We start from the raw sequence: 18,607 nt of genomic DNA, 5'->3' as shown, positions 1-18,607 counted from the left end.
GATAACCGCTGGTGATTGGACGGTGGGAAAGAGGTCTCATCTGTAATTGAAAGCCCCTCAATAGTAACCTGAAATATGAGCGAGCGACTTGGTATTTTTGTCCCATAGATTCAGCGTACAGTTGCATGCCTGCAGCTTGTTTCACACCTAAACTGGTCGAGAGATCCTGACTTTTCTGTCCAGTAATAAGTGAATGACCAAATTTAAAGGGAGAGCAGCCATGTTTACGGGTACATTGTGGAAACCACTTCAGTGTCTTAAGTTAAAATCTAAATTTTTGTTATTGTTGTCAGTATTTTTATATGATTAATACTGTACGATGCTAGCAGAGTGTCTGCGGGTTTTAGCGTTACTTTGGATCATCTAAACCTTTTAAAGATCTTAAAGGTATATTCAGTAAAGACTGTAAGTGTCAGTAGTTTTTAGAGGTCTTGATGTTTTGATTTTCAGCATGAAATCAAAACTGTACCCAGAATTTTATTTCTTCCAACGTCGATGGGAGTTTTATAGTTTTATATCATTTGGTATTAAAACTTTTAAGATTTTATCAAGACCTGCAGACACTCCACAAAATGACTGCAAAACGAAGAGATGTCATGACAGGAGGGGAAGATAGACAGCAGATATCAAATGGCAGCGACTCATAAATTTGGAATTAGAGAAATGCCTCCTCACATTTATTTCATACAATAGACAGTTGGAGTATCTGCAGGGGTTTAATGTTACTGGATGATCTGAAGCAAAACAAAGGCGAGATGTGATCACAGAAGATATACAGCAGATGCCCCAAAGACGTTTCAGATGTCAGCAATTCTTACACTAGATATTTTATTATTATTATATTGTTGTCAGTATTTTTATACAATAGATAGCTGGCTGCTAGCAGAGTGTCTGCAGGATTTAGTTTTATAATCTGAAGCCCTTTAAGGTCTTAAACTTAAAGATGTGATGTCAGAAATCAATGAACAAACTTGTGCATGTCTATTAAATTGACTCTGTGCCCGTGTCTAAGGTCCATATTTGAGATTAAAATATTGTTTTATATTATTTGGTATTAAACCAAATGGCCTGCAGACACTTGATCTATGCAAAAAGACAAAATAAAGATGATCTCAGAGAGGGAGAAACACAGTTAGATGTCCCAAAGATGTTTCAAACATTAGTGACTTTTCAGGTGGGAATTTGAGAAAACCTGCATGTTTCAACATTTATGTCATATATTTTTGTTATTGTCAGTATTTCTATATGGTAGATAGCTCACTGTTAGTAAACAGTCTGCTACACTGGATGACCCAAAGCCTTTGAAGATCTGAAAGTGATTACATTCAGACTTAATAGTATTCAGAGCTCTTGTTTTCTTTTTCGGTATGAAATCATTGCACAAACCATTATATTTTCTTCCTAGGTCCACGTCCGAGATGAAACTGACTTAAGTTTCATATTATTTGGTACTAAAACAATATGAACACCTGCAGACACTTGAGACGTGATCAGGAAACACAGTCGATGTTCCAAAGAAGACTCATAACTTGGGCATTCGAGAAAGCCTGAATGCTTTTTATTTAACAGAATATCTGCAGGTTTTAGTTGGACAATCGGAAGCCTTAAAGATTTTTAAATGGTTACATTCAGTATAGACTGAAAGGCTTACTAGTTTTAGAGTTTCAGTAGGAAATTGATGCGCAAAGCTGTATTCTGAACTTCTTCTTTTAAGGTCGTTGCTTGAGATTAACTCCAAGGAAAGGTAAAATCAAGGGCAACAGGACTTGGTTGAGGTTGTTTGAAGACGTTTCACCTCTCATCCAAGACGCTTCTGTGGTTCTCTTCAGTTCAGATTTGATGAAGCCTCTTGTATAACAGGTGAAACAACGTCTTTATGCAACCTCAATCCAAGTCCAGTTGCCCTTTATTTTAACCCACCTTAGAGAACTAGATGCCTGAAGATGACTGAGAATCTTCACAAACAGTTTTATATTATTTGATACTAAAACAGTGTGAACCACCATCACCATGGAGACCTGCAGACACTTGCAAAGCAAGGATGAGAATGATGTGAAAAAAAACGATGGATTCCCAAAGAAGTCCCTTGTGAATCTGCAACCTTGAGAGGGATACGTCTCATCTGAAGGTGAACCACATACGGTGTCATTAGTCCGGGAAAATTATGTAAATGATTTTTGAACAATAAAAATATTTTAACAAGGACTGCATAAAACCACAAAATCATCTTTTCCCACCACTTTGCTTTAATTCTTTTGTTCTCTGCATACATTTATGAATTCTTTTTTTGGAAAAGTATTTCTGTATATTATCAAATCCAGCATGACAACATTCCTCTCTACTGAATAGTTTGGTCCCATTGAAACTGTAAGTGTCATTGTAACTGAGAGCAATAATGCAAGAGTTGATACAACAAAATATACAACAGAGCTTATCTGTGCAATACGAGGCAGCTACTTGGTCCATATTGTCATAAAGTTTCTTTGGATATCATAACTTGAAGATACACTTAGAAAAACATTAAAAACTGTCCAACAAGAACCGACATATTTTGGGACATAAAAAAAATGTTTTAATAACATTTCACGCACACTGAATTTAACAAATTATTCTTGGCACACAGCAACTTTCCATCTATTGTCAAAGTTTTTTTTGGAAAACTTCACCTTACTAGTGAGGTAAAGAGCAAAAGCTGATTATGTAACAAACTTCCTGAGTAAACAATTCTTATCTTGGTGTCTGAATGTTTAAACAAACCGCTTTCTGCTCGGCAAGGAGCGACATCAAGGCCTTTCCAGGACATTCAATCTGATAAAAGGCCACTTCTGCCAGGAATTCAGAGAGTGATTGTTTCAGTAAGAGAATTAAAACAAACAGCAAGGACTGTGTGCGTGAGTGTACATGTATATCTCTTTGGTGGCCTTTGTATTTCAGAAAGGCACTTACAATATTGTGCAATGTTTTGCAGTGAGGCCTGCGCTTTTACAAAGCAGGACAAGTCTGTAAAGTCTGAATCTTTGATCACTGCTGAGCAGAAAAGCTTTGGCACAATGGCTATGTGCAAAACTGAGTGTAAGGATATGCAGGATGCAGCTTCCAGGCTCTAGACTATATGTTGGTGTCTTCCAGATTGGCCCTTGTATGTTGCCCTTTGACCTCCAGGGATGCTGAAGCACACTGAAGTTTGGTTACAGAATCGATAAGCTCTCAGGCTGGTGGTGGTTGGAGCCGCTGCCCACCTCTGTCTTGTGTTCAGATGTGGAGAAGCTCTGTACTCCCCCTCCTCTGGACAGGACCATCAGGGTGTCCCCCGACATGCCCCCGAACTCAAAGGCAAAAGTCCCATAGAAGAGCATTATGAGCATGCAGTAGATCCACTCAAAGACGGCAGAGGCGTGCTGCAGGGTGAAGCTCTCCTGGCAAAAGAAAACTCCACCTGGAGATCAGAGGTTAAGGAGAACAATGGCTGCACAGCAGGAGTGAGACAAGGTCAGTGAACACACAGAGACATTATGGGTGTGTTATCTAAAGAATGAAAGTACGAAGACAACTTTAGTTACTAGTTACTTTATGAATTAACATTTTTGCACACAAAACACATTAAGTTAATAAAATATGATGCTTTGTTTTAAATTAAACTACTGCACCTGACAATATATAAAGTAGAGCTGAAACCAATGTCTGTTCAATCGATTCATTGATTGACATAAAATTATCGTTTAAATCACTTTTCATGCAAACACATTTCATGGTTCCAGCTTCACAAATGTAAAAATTTATTTTTAATAATTTTGAGGTTTGGACTGTTGGTTGGACAAAACAATTGATAACAGTCACAGGGGCCATTTTCTTTTACTTTTAATACTTAAGTAAAAGTATGTAACATTATGTAACATTTGCAATGCAGGCACTAGTACATTTGTAGTACTTTAACTTAAACAAAGGATCTGAATACTTCCTCCACCACTGCTTATCGTACAATAGTTACCAAGGTAAATTTGGTTTGGATATGCTCGAAAAAATATGACAGATGGCTTATTTTGTCGAGCTTTTGGCATTGTACTCGAGATCTTGTCTTAAAGTATATTTTATCTCCTTGTGCCCTTGCAAATGTGACGCGACGACAGAGAGCAGGTCAGACATGTTACAATATGTACGGCCGAAGACCTTTAAGGGCCATTTTCAAAAGTCCAGAGGGTGGATGTTTGGATTCAGCCGTGCTCTCTTCATGCAGAGGGATGTAAGACTGCGTTTTCTGCAGCAGGGGGCCATGTAACACAGTTTACGCACATAACCTCTGAACATGAGGGAAGGATGATAGAGCATCATAGTCAGAGTGACAGCCAAGAAACTTACACTCAAGATCGTGCAAGCGAAACGTAACACACACCTCCATGCCATTCAGGAAACTAGATGTCACAATTCACTTCAGAGCTCCACAAAATTCCCTGAAGTTGGGAATTAATCTGTATCTGTATATCTATATATACAGTATTAAGCAAAAGTGTATAGTAGGTGTGTCTTCTTTTACAGTCTAAAACTCACAAAGCAAAAGAAAAAAATTCCTTAAACATTACGACTTTTGCTAAAAAGACAATGCTAGCCGAAACACAGCATTTGCTTCATTTTGGTAGGATACTGAGCACCAAGGCGATCAGCGCCAGCAGGGTCATCCCAACACGTAAGTGACCCATTCGGTACTCCTCCTGGGTCTTGGCCAGTCTGTAGGTAAGAGCCGACTGAAGACACACAAACAGCATGCTGGAGGGGAAGGCTACTCCGGCCCCAACGTAGTGGAGGACTTTGGCAAAATCCACCTGAGAAATAAACACACAAACACTTAAATTCCTGCTAGGCAGGCTACTATTTAACCTCAGGGAATTTGCACAGTATTAGTTTGTTTACAGAAATGTAAGAAGAGGTTTTGGGTCATCATGTAGGTCTCACTATTCCATTATCACCTAATGTTTGTACTCGTGGGGACAGGAGGGAATTACTTCATATAACATTACAAGAATGGGCATCCTCATACATAACCAGTAGTTTTAGTTTCTGCCCTGTTGTTACTCTTGCTTCCTCGTCAGCTGCAGTTTATTTTTAATGTCTTGCATTTTGTCCTGTCCCATCTTTCTTCTGTTTTTAGCCACGCTAGCAGCATGGCTTTGCGAACGGAGAGTCGATTGGTCCTCCACTTTTGTCCAGACTGAAATATCTCAACAACTTTGGGCAGACATTCATGTTGCCAAGAGGCTGAATCCTAATGGTCATCCCCCAGACAAGTCTTCACTTATCCTGAAAATATCTTAGAGGGGAACAAATGTTTGTACACACATTCATGGGTCCCAGACGATGTAGCAGACTGTGGAGACTTTTCCTGTAGCGCCACCTTGAGGTTCGCATTTGTGTTTTTGTTTTGTAAAATGTCTCGTCTAAACGCTTTGATGGATTGCCATGAAATTAGGTACACACATTCATCTTCCTCTCACGATTAACTTATAACCATAATTAATAAAAGAGAACAAAGACTTAAAATTGTTAATAGAAACACAACACTTCCTATTTGACAAGTATGAGGTAAACCAGCTCAGAACAGTTTTCATATACCCACCCAGCGCTTCGGTCTGTCCAAAAGAATGCCGTGGTCAATAGTATCAAACGCTGCACTCAAGTCCAGCAATACCAGAATAAAGCACAAACCGGTGGTGAACATGGTCAACATTATAAACATCTGCAACATTGTCACTGCGAGCATGTTAGCATGCTAACATTTGCATTTAGTTCAAAGATGATGGATGTTTAGTTTCTGTTTTTCAAGATAACCATCTCACATGTGCTTTATCTGAATATTATACTAAATCTGGTACAAGTGAGCTGATGCTGAACACATTTGTGTTGCTAATATACTGATTAAATTCTCTCCACGCTCATTTTCTTGACCCTTAAAAACACGTGCAAAAGGTTAACCCTCAACCTTAAGTCTAAATCTAAAAAACATCTGAGCCTCATTCCTTGTGGGGACGTCTGGACACAACAAAGCTGACAAAAACACAAATGACACACGAACACATAACACAGGGGCCATCGTGACCTAACACAGGCATTGTGGGTAATTACTCTTACAGTAACATCTGACATAGAACCTCACAGGACAAAGACAAGGCGATCTGCACCCTGAAAATACAAGATGAGAGAAAAAAAACTGTAATGACACCAATTTACAAAGGACACGAGATCATCTCAATTATCATCTCTGACACTGAAAGAGACGAAGCCGTGTCAACTTAAACTCAAGAGCTGATGAACAGCATGGTACTGTAATTTTATCATCCAGTTTCAGCTTCATTAACAGAGGAAGTGAATCTTCCCTGCATTTATACATGTCTGATTAGTTCCTGTATTCTGTGCACACATATTTTCAAAGCAGCAGCTGGTATGGTGATGACACATCCTGAACATGGAGTTGTGTGAGTGAATGACAGAGGTGCATTGTAGAAGACACCACAGCCGTTTAAGTGTTGTAATTACAGGGAAGAGACCAGAGAGCAAGCAGACATACGTTCTGGTTCAACACAAACCACCTAAAAGTTGTCTATTCATGTGTAGACTAGGAGAAGTACTTTGCAGTGAGGAGGCTGCATCCATTTAAGATGCAGTTTCAAATATGAAATTCAACAAGAACATTAGAGGAAAACCAACAAATCTACACATTCAGCATTGTTCACCACCTCTTATCTGGGGACTCTACTCTCTTCTTCAGACACAAGGTCTGCAGTTGGACCCTCTTTTTACCGAAACCCCACTGACCTGTCTGTGGGTAAGTCATTACAAACTCATGCTGCAACTTTATTTGAACCCAGTTATTTTAAATACTTGTGGAAAGTTTCTGAAAGTATTAAATTTGCCAAGGTTGGTGAAATGTGTATAAAACAATGCACAACACATCTAGAATATTTCCATTTGATTGAAAAGTGCAGCAATCAGAGACAAGATTTAAAGATTTGGGGGGCATATATCAAGAAAAAGTGCCAAAAATTCATGGACAACACAGCTCCACTTCCTCCCACTATACAAAAATGAAGCTCAGATATACGGGATATGCGCTGGTGACATCATTTGGAGCTAGAGTCTGCACATTAGGACTCGAGGTTGGAGCCCATGTATCAAGGTCCGCCCGACTCAATCACAAGCAGGGCTCGTCTGTCAATCATGATGTGAAACACCGGCTCATCAGAAAAATTAACACTTGAACAAACATCAGCGTGACAAAAACTACCCAACATTTACACGTTTACTGCAGCCAGCCACCAGGGGGCGATCAAGATGTTCTGGCTTCACTTTTGGGGAGCTGTCATGTCACTTTCATGCCTCTCTTTGGCCTTCTCAATCAAAATCAAATCAACTTTATTGTCACTTATACAATAATACTCGGTACAACGTGTGCGAATTTAGTTCTCTGTATTCAACCCATCCTAATTTGGAGCAGTTTGCAGCCAACTGTGTAGAGCCCGAGGACCAACACCATATATAAGCCAGTGGTCAAGGGAACTGACTGGAGAAATTAACCCAACATACATGTTTATGATGGTGAGGAGAAACTGGAGCACCTGGAGGAAACCCACGCAAACACAGGGAGAACTTGCAAACTCCACACAGAAAGCTCCAGCAGGGATTCGAACCCAGGCGACAGTGCTAACCATCGAGCCACCGCGCTGCCTCATTCATGATTTCCAGAAACTCCAGTCCAACATCAACACTTCGTCTCCGAGATATAAACAGCCCTTGTGTGTACGTGGTTGTTTATGACTCTGTAGATGTGTCAGTATGGACCGTGTTTATACAGTACATCAGCCCTTCAAGGACTCCTGCCATGTTTACTCCAAGGCAAACACTGAGGTTCATTATACACGACTTAGCACAGACAGGGAGGAGGGCCCTGCAGCCAATCAGAGAGAAGAGGGGGAGGACCCTTAACCACTCGTGGGTGAATTGGATGATGTACCCCGAATTATAGTTAAAGAGACATGTACAGGAGTCAAACTGGGACGTCAGCCGCAGCCACACACAGTATAAAATGACAATTCAATGAATACTCAGCAAAGACTAAGTAGTGTGTTATGAATATCGAACTAATATTCATCAGACTGGAAAGAAACACGTCTCTGAATGAATGATAGTGTTGCTCTGCAACTGCTGGATTTGTAAATAAGCAATTCTGTCTACCTGCACACACTCTGTACTGTAAATGTGTTTTGGATGGAGGGTGTGGGATGTTTTGAGCAGTTTTTTAAAGTCTAGCCGTCTCTTGCTAGTTTCTCAAACGTTGCCTGCCCCAGTTTTAATTTGAAAGGCGAGAATACGTCAGTGATGTGTTCACTGACATTTTCTTGTTTCTGCTGCCCCCAGGTGGCCAAAAAATGCTGTTAGTGCAGGTAGAAGTTAAGGTAGTAATTCTATGATGTAAAAAGTTTTGCGTTACTGAATTAGTGTATTTCTGAGTACGTACTAATTTGTTTTTGATTTGTGAACAAACACTCAACATTAGGGTGACCAGATGAGAATGGGGGCGTGGCTACCGGTACATTGAGTGTCAATGAACATTAAAACACGTGAAAATCAAAACACAACACTAAAATTAATTATATTTGTTCATGAAATCCCCTGTCTGTTATTAGTTACAACGCTGTTGACACAATGGACAGATAACCTGCAACCCCTGCTGGAGCAAGAGAACTACACAACGATCAGTATTTAATGTTTAATTAGGCTATAATCAAAACTCATGTTAGGTCTAATTTTCGGGACAAACCAGAAAGGGGTCGGGACAGCTGCTCGTAATTCGGGACTGTTCCGGTATTTTTGCAAGTGACGTGTGAAGATACACAGCAGTAAAGTTGGATTTAACCTTGACTTGTCCCTCTTAATGCAAAAAAGTCCAGTTTAAGACCGTCTGTAAACAGAAACTTTGTTTCCAATAAAATTTCACAGGTTACCCTTAAGTTAAAGAACAAAAGTTTCATCAGCAAAATGTACTTCACTTTTAAAAATAAAAGTATCCAGATAGATGTCAAGATACATCGACAGGCAGACTGACAAAATACATGAAACAAATCATGTTTAAAAAACTCTAGTATAGAAAATATGCAAATACTACATGTAAGTCTCAAGTTTCACAGCTACATGTACAAAGCTGCGGTCCATCTTTTGAAACTCCATTTTGTTGCACCTGTCAGGGTGAGAGAGGCTAGCACGTTTTATAATTTGTATTTATTCATTAGTTTTGGTGATCTTCTGTAATTACAGCATAGTAGCTCTACAAAACTTTAACCTGAGCAAAAGTCCAATTAGCCAGGATAAGTGAAAACACTTATAATAATAATAATAATAATAATAATAATAATAATCTTTATTTGTAGAGCACTTTTCAAAAACAAGTTACAAAGTGCTTTAACAAGTGTAAAGACAATAATACACTTCTGTGGATGACCTTGAACATTCCTCCTGGTTTGAATGGAGCAAGTTTAAAATATAGTATACACAGACATATTCATATAACAGTGCACCATCTTTTACAAGCTCATTGTAAACTCTGAATCTGCTGTACAAACAGCAACCACAGCTGTAGAATAAATGCAGTGGAGTAAAAAGAATAATATTTCCCTCTGAAATGTAATGGAGTATAATAGACACAGAAATCCTCATGTACAAAATTAATAACAGTACGTGAGTAAATGTGTTTTTCCCCACCACTTCCCATGCCTGAACACGTAAATGTCACTATAAAACTCTGCATGCTGAACTACATTCCTGGCAGAAGCCCACAGTTAACACATGTTCAGCACCAGATTTAACACCTGAGGAGATGAAAACTCTGCACTGGAAGCCTTGAGTGCAAAAACACGACATGCCTGTGCAGGTGTGTGCCAGTATGTGCAGTGTCCATGTCCCTGTGCATCTACTGAACAAGCATATGTGTGTTCATTGTCTTCAGTAAATCTGACCTGTCTTTATCGCAACTGCTTTTCCGAACCAAGGGTACAAATCGGCACAAAAGTGGGGACTCCATCATGGGAGCGCCTCCTTAAACTGAACTTCTCTTGACTGTACCGAGGGCAGGAACACAGACACACAACACGCAGTCAAAACGTCCTGTTTTTAAGATTAAAAACTACCACAGAGAAGCTGCCAGACAATCTGCAGACAGAACAAACAGAACATCAAAAGAGATTTGCTTGGCAGGTCTACAAAGCACTAAGAGACTGCAGGAGAGAAGCTCATCACAGAGGCTCATCAGCTGCGACACAGTGGAGTGTTATTCAACCAGCAGAGGCATCACTTACACATGTGTATCGACCAGATTCAGCTTCCAATATGATTAATCTATCATTCGCAGAAGTATTTAGTTATATAACCCAGTTGATTACTCCAAATGACGCGATATAATCGGATTGCTGTAGAAGTATAGTTCCACCTTTAAACTCACCTAATGGGCCATTGACGATATAAATGACTACTTAATCACAAAGAACAATATACAGACGACTTTGCCATTTTATAGCCTTAACAGCCTTCTATTAGGGGATTTAAGTATCAACCCGTCGATACCTAAAGTATCAATACTACCGATACTAATTCTTGTTTTGAGTAGCAATCCTAGTGCCAATATGATCGTGTTCCCTACAAAATTGGATCAATCTTGGTAATGTTCTGGACACATGAACACCTTTCTTAGTCCATGCATGCAGTGTTTACCTGTTAGTTCAAAGGATTCACAGAGAATGGTAAAAAAGAAATGTTTGGCAAATCACTCCATGACAATGAAGGTGTATCCAGAAGCCTATTAATGAAGGATTCACTTTTAATAATAAACTATCTGTATCAATATTGGTAATTCTTGTGCTGGTGTTTCTTGTTATCAGATCTAATTTTGTTGTACCGCCCACCCGACTGCATCTTTTATTTTTTGTGGGGCTGAAAAGAAGTGAAACTTTTATTGGTTTATCTTCTGCATGTTTAGAGGGTTCATCCTCTGTAGAGTATGAATATTCATTCAGAGTTTGATGACAGTCTGGTTGTCACAATGTCAAATCCACAGACAGAGCAGATGACAAACACTAACTATGGCCCCTGTTATTTTTTAAAAATAATTGCAACCAGTAATCTGTGTGAAAAGTTTTAAATGCTTTTGTGTCTGTGGGCGCAGAAACAAATTGCTCACAGATCAGTTAGTCTCTCAGGTAAATTGTGAGGCATTTCATCTATGCTAATTTCAAACCAGCATGCTGCTACAGCTAGCTCAACAATGGTTCACAGTGGTGGGGGAAATGGTTGTAACACCTTGCATCAGATGAGTTGAGGCAGGAAAGACGAAGAAAACTTGATCTGCCATGTATTAGCACAGATTCTTCCAAAACCTCAGGGTGAAAAGGAAAATGTTACAGTGCAGTGGTACGAAACTAGTGGCTCGTGGGGGGAAATCTTCTGTTTCTTTGTCCAAAACGTTTCCATGATTTTCCGTTAATAGACCATAGACAAGAATGTGAATGAATCCCTATAAATATGACCTCATACAGTAACATCTAACACTGACCCAAGGTAGCAGAGAGGTAGCAGGTTTTCTGAACAGTCCATGAAGCAATTACACATGAATTATATATTTTAGCCTATTTGACCAGAACTGATTTATGTCAACAACATCAACAAAGCTAAGTACTACAGTCATTCTTAAAAATGATCGTCCACAGCGCGTCGCGGAGCGGCCCGACGCGCTGTGGACGGTCGGTGATCGTTCCCTCTGGCTGGTTGAAGCCCGACGCTCCACCTGTTTCAATGTAGCATAAATAGGCATATGATTTCATATACAGTCCAGTGTTTCCCATTTTGTTAGCCCACTGCGTCCCGCCATAGTCTAATCTATCCACCACAGTTTCATAATGAAGCAAAAACATTCACAAAACTTCTTCTAATAACATAAAAGGTCTCTAACATTGTTTTGCACCATTGCTTTATATTTGTCAAACCAACTAATATCTGGCTTTGTGCCCTCAAACTGTAAAAGACTGTGATTTAATTAAAAAAGTATAATAAGATCATATTAAATCAGTATAAATAAGTTAAGTAATGTTTACTCTGAGTGAATTTTAAATGAGCTACTTTTTACTTTTAGCCTGCTTGAGTATATTTTTATACCAGTAACTTTACTTGTACTTAAGCAAAAATTCATCAGTGTAACAGTACTTTTACTGAAGTACAATATTTAAGTACTCTTTACACCTCTGGGCAGTGGTGTTTTTGTTCTTGGTGAATCACAGGAAGATGTTGACACATGTACAATAAACTTCTTCAGACGCATATTTTGTGGTGTGGTCTGAATGTTTTTTTCTTCATTCCTTTTGTTAAAACTTACCCCCAGGTTATGTTACAACTTACTCCGGTAGTGTTGCAGGTTGTAACAGTGGAACTCCTTGTATTTGACATTATGTAGCAGGAGAAGTTGTGACTTTGTGTCAAAATTTGGGAACTCTAACACAAAAATTTAGCTGCTGGTGCTGAGATAAAAAGTGCTAAAACCATCCCTGGTCGCCCCCTACGGCAGTATGAGATGCAGAGAGCAGGAACTATTTCATCTGTTTAATGTTCATGCGTTCTTGCTATAAAGAAGGTTTACGGGTGCAAATCTCAGAGTATCTGTGTGTTAGTTTAAAAGAAGCAGGATGTCTGGGCTCCTTGGTGGCCTGTCTCTAGTGTTACCTTCACACTGTTTATGTTACATAGAGGCCACAGAGACCCTCTGCCTTCAGTTGCCATGGCAATGAATCATCTTAAGTCTTATCTAAGCAGCAAGGTCTTGGTTTTGAACCTCATACAAACTCTAGTAGGCAGACAAGAAAAAGTACTAAATTCATGTTGGTATTTTTCACATATTTAATTTCTATTTACAGTATAAAGGCCACACGTTATGCTGCTTCAATTACAAAATGCCCCGTCGACTGTAGGCTACACCAGGGGTACTAGCATCGACTTCGATTTCAAACAAAGCAATAGTGATTGACCCTGTTCCCTGGCACCTTCAAGTGCTCATTATGTACAGTGCACACAGCAGAGTACGCAGGGCAGCTTCAATGTATTTTACCAAGAGACCCAGAAACCAACCAGTCCTCCTATTCTTTAGTACTCCTGTACCTCAGGTTTGCTGTGGATCAGTTAGTTAGTTGAAATTTGATTAAACATAAATGTATTTAGAAATACAGTGGGTACGGAAAGTATTCAGACCCCTTTAAATTTTTCACTCTTTGTTTCATTGCAGCCATTTTCCAAAAATCAAAAAAGTTCATTTTATTTCTCAGTAATGTACACTCAGCACCACATCTTGACAGAAAAAAACAGAAATGTAGAAATTTTTGCAAATTTATTAAAAAAGAAAAACTGAAATATCACATGGTCATAAGTATTCAGACCCTTTGCCGTGACACTCATATTTAACTCAGGTGCTGTCTATTTCTTCTGATCATCCTTGAGATGGTTCTACACCTTCATTTGAGTCCAGCTGTGTTTGATTATACTGATTGGACTTGATTAGGAAAGCCACACACCTGTCTATATAAGACCTTACAGCTCACAGTGCATGTCAGAGCAAATGAGAATCATGAGGTCAAAGGAACTGCCTGAAGAGCTCAGAGACAGAATTGTGGCAAGGCACAGATCTGGCCAAGGTTACAAAAAAATTTCTGCCGCACTTAAGGTACCTAAGAGCACAGTGGCCTCCATAATCCTCAAATGGAAGACGTTGGGGACGACCAGAACCCTTCCTAGAGCTGGCCGTCCGGCCAAACTGAGCTATCGGGGGAGAAGAGCCTTGGTGAGAGAGGTAAAGAAGAACCCAAAGGTCACTGTGGCTGAGCTCCAGAGATGCAGTCGGGAGATGGGAGAAAGTTGTAGTAAGTCAACCATCACTGCAGCAATCCACCAGTCGGAGCTTTATGGCAGAGCGGCCCGACGGAAGCCTCTCCTCAGTGCAAGACACATGAAAGCCCGCAAAGAGTTTTCCAAAAAACACCTGAAGGACTCCAAGATGGTGATAAATAAGATCCTCTGGTCTGATGAGACCAAGATTGAACTTTTTGGCCTTAATTCTAAGCGGTATGTGTGGAGAAAACCAGGCACTGCTCATCACCTGTCCAATACAGTCTCAACAGTGAAGCATGGTGGTGGCAGCATCATGCTGTGGGGGTGTTTTTCAGCTGCAGGGACAGGACGACTGGTTGCAATCGAGGGAAAGATGAATGCGGCCGAGTACAGGGATATCCTGGACGAAAACCTTTTCCAGAGTGCTCTGGACCTCAGACTGGGCCAAAGGTTTACCTTCCAACAAGACAATGACCCTAAGCACACCGCTAAAATAACGAAGGAGTGGCTTCAAAACAACTCCGTGGCTGTTCTTGAATGGCCCAGCCAGAGCCCTGACTTAAACCCAATTGAGCATCTCTGGAGAGACCTGAAAATGGCTGTCCACCAACGTTTACCATCCAACCTGACAGAACTGGAGAGGATCTGCAAGGAGGAATGGCAGAGGATACCCAAATCCAGATGTGAAAAACTTGTTGCATCTTTCCCAAAACGACTCATGGCTGCATTAGATCAAAAGGGTGCTTCTACTAAATACTGAGCAAAGGGTCTGAATACTTATGACCATGTGATATTTCAGTTTTTCTTTTTTAATAAATTTGCAAAAATTTCTACATTTCTGTTTTTTTTCTGTCAAGATGGGGTGCTGAGTGTACATTACTGAGAAATAAAATGAACTTTTTTGATTTTTGGAAAATGGCTGCAATGAAACAAAGAGTGAAAAATTTAAAGGGGTCTGAATACTTTCCGTACCCACTGTATGTACCACATGAGCACAGTATAAACTGAAACAAATAAAAAGGTCTGAAAGATTAGATTAGATAACAAAAAGAGTCTGCTAGCAGCTCTGTGAGGCTGTATTTAGGCAGAGCGGTCATTTGAGCTAAATGCTAATCTCAACTTGTTCACATGCTCACATTGACAATGCTAATATGCTGATATAGTGTTTACCATGATCACTAGCTTAGTTAAGTGTGTTAGCATGCTAATATTTGCTAAATAGCCCTGAACAGAAGGTAAAGGTGATAGGAATGCCATTAGTTTTGCAGGTATTTGGCATGAATGTATTAAAGAGGTGGTATTATGCTCATTTTCAGGTTCATAATCTTATTTAGGGGTCGTAACAGAACAGGTTTACATGATTTTATTTTCAAAAAACACCATGATTTTTAGTCATACTGCACATTGCTGCAGCTCCTCTTTTCATCCTGTGTTGAAGGCTTCGTTTTAGCTATGGAGTGATACATCTCGTCTCTACATGATCTTCGTTGGTCGTTGCACATGCGCAGTTCCTAGTTAAGGGCTACTAGCCAATCAGAAGCAGAGAAGGGCGGGTCAGCGAGAAGCCGGTAAACACGGCTTCGGTTCAGCTGTACATGTTGCCGACCAGCTTGACAACATGGACTGGAGCGAGAGTTTCAGAGTGGTGAGTTATTAATCTGTAACAAAAGTATCTTTCATCCATAAAGTTTTAACTGAGCTCTGTCTCTACATCACAGGAACAACTTTATGTCCACTGACTGCCTGGAGGGTAGCTAGTGTTTGGAAGGGAGAGGAGAGCTGTGTGCTGCAGCTCACTGTTCACTGCTCCACCGCTGTTTTTGAGGGCGTGTCGGACTAGCTGCTTGGCGAGCATTATGACGCGCATTTTACTATGACGTCACAGGGATGAAAGGGAGAGGGCTCAACTACGAACGAGCTGTTTTCAGGCAGCTCAGAGCAGAGTTTTCTGTGGGAGATGGGAACTCCCTTTGGGCTGCACTTTGGGCTTTTTCACTTTGCAAACCTGTTACATGCACAAAAAAGGTATATAACTCAATAAAAGGAGAAGGAAAAAGGCAAAAACATAATATGATCTCTTTAAGTAATTAAAGCGGCGCCAGTCAGCCTTGCTGCCAATTTGTCCCAGTGGCCAGGAAAAAATGAGCAGGCCAAATTTTTCCCAGTAGACCAACAATATAAATCTTATAATGCATCCATGGAGTTTGGTCATAAAACAAAGTGTAGGACAAATAAAAATGTTGACATGATGATGGCGCTAGATGAAAAGTTAAGGTTCTTACAAATCATCCTGAGAGGGGCATTAAATTGATCCAATAACAGAGATATTTTGCTAAAAAATACCAATGTCAAGCACTAGAAAAAGTCATGGGATCACTAAAGTCAGTAGGAGACATTTTCTGGAAACCATCATTAACCTGAAGAATGTGTCATTATCAAGACAAAGTCCTGAAGCTTTAAAGTGATACCTGGAAGTTTCCCACCATGATGAGCCCAGCAGCACAGATCCACGCGCTGGACAGGCCGGCCGTGTTGAGAATACAGTTCTGGTGCTTCTCTATCACATGAGCGTAACGCAGCAGGCCAATCAGCATCACTGGAAGAACAAATGAAGAGAGAAAGCGATGAGACATGAAGTTAAAAGAAGAGAGAGACGACGGCATTGTTCATCATACAGCTGGATATCCCGAAACTACAAATTGTATTTCAGATCCTCATGGGTTTTCCTACTTTCTGCTTTTATTAAATTACTTTTTTTAAGAAACGCCGATCAACTCTCTGCATCCAGAAACAAACACATTTAGATTCAGGAGTTACTTTTGACATCCTGACCACCATTACTAATTTCCCAATTACAGTTGTTGAGTGTACAAGGATGTAATATCTACTCTCCTCCTTGCTTTTTAAAGTAAAGTATTGGGCTGTATGAACACACACTTTCACTGTTTCAGTTGAGATGCCGTTATCCAGATGAGAATAACTGAGTAGATAAAAATACAGCTACGCTCATGAAATCCACCTTCAATTGTTTCCATTCGCTCACAACATTAAGTTTTACAAGTGGCAGCGAGTGCTTTATGGACCTTTGGCTGTCAGGCTACCATGCTCATCTGATTGGTGAAGCCTGTTGGGATTGTACGCTGGGAAAACTACCATGATCTCTGCATGTTTTTCGGGGGGGAAAAAATATATATATATACTCCGTGACCCTGTATGCAGGATAAGCGGTTGACGATGGATGGATGGAAAAAAATTTATATATATATTTTAATTTATATTTTGACCTACAGTTGGCAATGACTAACATCTGTCTAAGATAAGGAGATAAACTTGTAAATCCAACATTATGGTTAAACCTGCAATATCTTATTTTTTTGGCAACTTGGGGGCAGCGGAAACAAGTTGTAAACACATATTATCACCTTTTAAGTTGATAATGGTGACTTTGTCATCAAGCAATTGTTTATTAAACATCAGGTACTGAACAGCGTTATCACCGATTTGGAGTCTCTTTTAGCTTTTGGTCTGAACCAGCTCCTGAGAAAAATATCTAGCTGCTAAATGCTCCATTATGTTTGCCAGCTAGTCTCAAACTGCGTCTGTCTGCGGTTTGGTGCTGAGCAGGTCGTGTACTCTGGGTTTTTAGAGCTTCTCACAGAAAACAGCTGCCTGATCCATCTGGAACTGATGAAAGTCCTGAGACAGACACAAAACAGTGAAGTTGTAAACTTCTCACCTCTCCTGCAGAGTTTTTAAAATGTCTGTATATGTGTGTATCCTGTAAGTGTGTTTGTGTTTGGGTGTGTGAATGTCTACGCTGTATTGTTCATGTGCAAACAAATAAAATAAAAAATGACATAAGAAAAAGACCTTTGCTCTCCTTTTAATATCAAGATGTCAGCATGTAAGGAGCAGCGAGTTTGCAGTGTTGCATCCGAAACATAAAATCTCTGTGTGAGCAGATTCCACATCTCTGTTTATTTTAAGCTGCATCAAAGCTTCACAGCAGTTCTCCCAAACGTCCATCTGATGCTCATGCCGTTCACATTTGGCGCTCATCAGGCTCCAAACTACAGAGAGCGACTGTTTGGATGTTCATATTGTTAGTCCAGCAGCGAACACAGTGGTCAGTTTTTGATGATCGAGTGTACGCAGAGATAAGACTTATTGTTTTGGGTTCTCGGTTATGTGTGTGCTTCACTGGCTGCCGCACAGCGAGGGATCGACTGTCTGATCTTCCCACCACACCTTCGAGTTAAACAAACTGCCTCACAAACATAAACGGGGTATTGTTTTATGAGAACATAATCATTTTTTAAAAAACCCTTTTGATGTTGGGGAAATTTCCAGAGTGTGAGCTCACACACGCCTGCACGGACGCTTTTATTTAGAGCTGAAACGATCAGTCGATTAATGGATTAGACGATTGACAGAAGATCTACTTTTTGGATAATCAATAACTGTTCATTTTTTTAAGCAATAAGACTAATTCAGACATCTTCAGAAAGGCTAGTCAGATGGTCTAAAGGGGTTTGAACTTGTCCCTAGCTCTGCTTTTCTATTTTCGTCGACAGTCCCCTACTCTAAACATCTTCCGGAGAACATTTTTGGGTTAGGTAATATCTGCTTAAATGATATAGCGTCTCACCTCTCTCTGTAAAAGCCATCTCTTCCACCTTTAAGTGTGGCCGTTCAGAATAACTTA

At 40.0% G+C, this 18,607-nt stretch overlaps 1 protein-coding gene across 1 annotated transcript in view; it reads right to left on the bottom strand.

Annotated features, from left to right (window-relative positions):
• Nucleotides 1–2,223: 2,223 nt before the first annotated feature.
• LOC119915677 (transmembrane protein 150A-like) overlaps nucleotides 2,224–18,607 on the bottom strand; it is a 31,871-nt gene continuing 15,487 nt past the window's right edge. The window contains exons 6-8 of the mRNA XM_038735340.1: nucleotides 16,371–16,498; nucleotides 4,640–4,817; nucleotides 2,224–3,436 (exon numbers count right to left, since the gene is read on the bottom strand). Coding sequence (XP_038591268.1) covers nucleotides 3,189–3,436; nucleotides 4,640–4,817; nucleotides 16,371–16,498 — 554 coding nt within the window. The 3' untranslated portion in view covers nucleotides 2,224–3,188. The remainder of the gene's footprint in view (nucleotides 3,437–4,639; nucleotides 4,818–16,370; nucleotides 16,499–18,607) is intronic.

This window comes from Micropterus salmoides, unplaced genomic scaffold, assembly GCF_014851395.1.
Source record: "Micropterus salmoides isolate LMB-PRFRI ecotype aquatic unplaced genomic scaffold, ASM1485139v1 Ms_hic_scaffold_21, whole genome shotgun sequence".
Classification (NCBI taxonomy): domain Eukaryota; kingdom Metazoa; phylum Chordata; class Actinopteri; order Centrarchiformes; family Centrarchidae; genus Micropterus; species Micropterus salmoides.
Note: the sequence above shows the minus strand (reverse complement) of the source record. Positions and strands in the feature narration are given on the sequence as shown.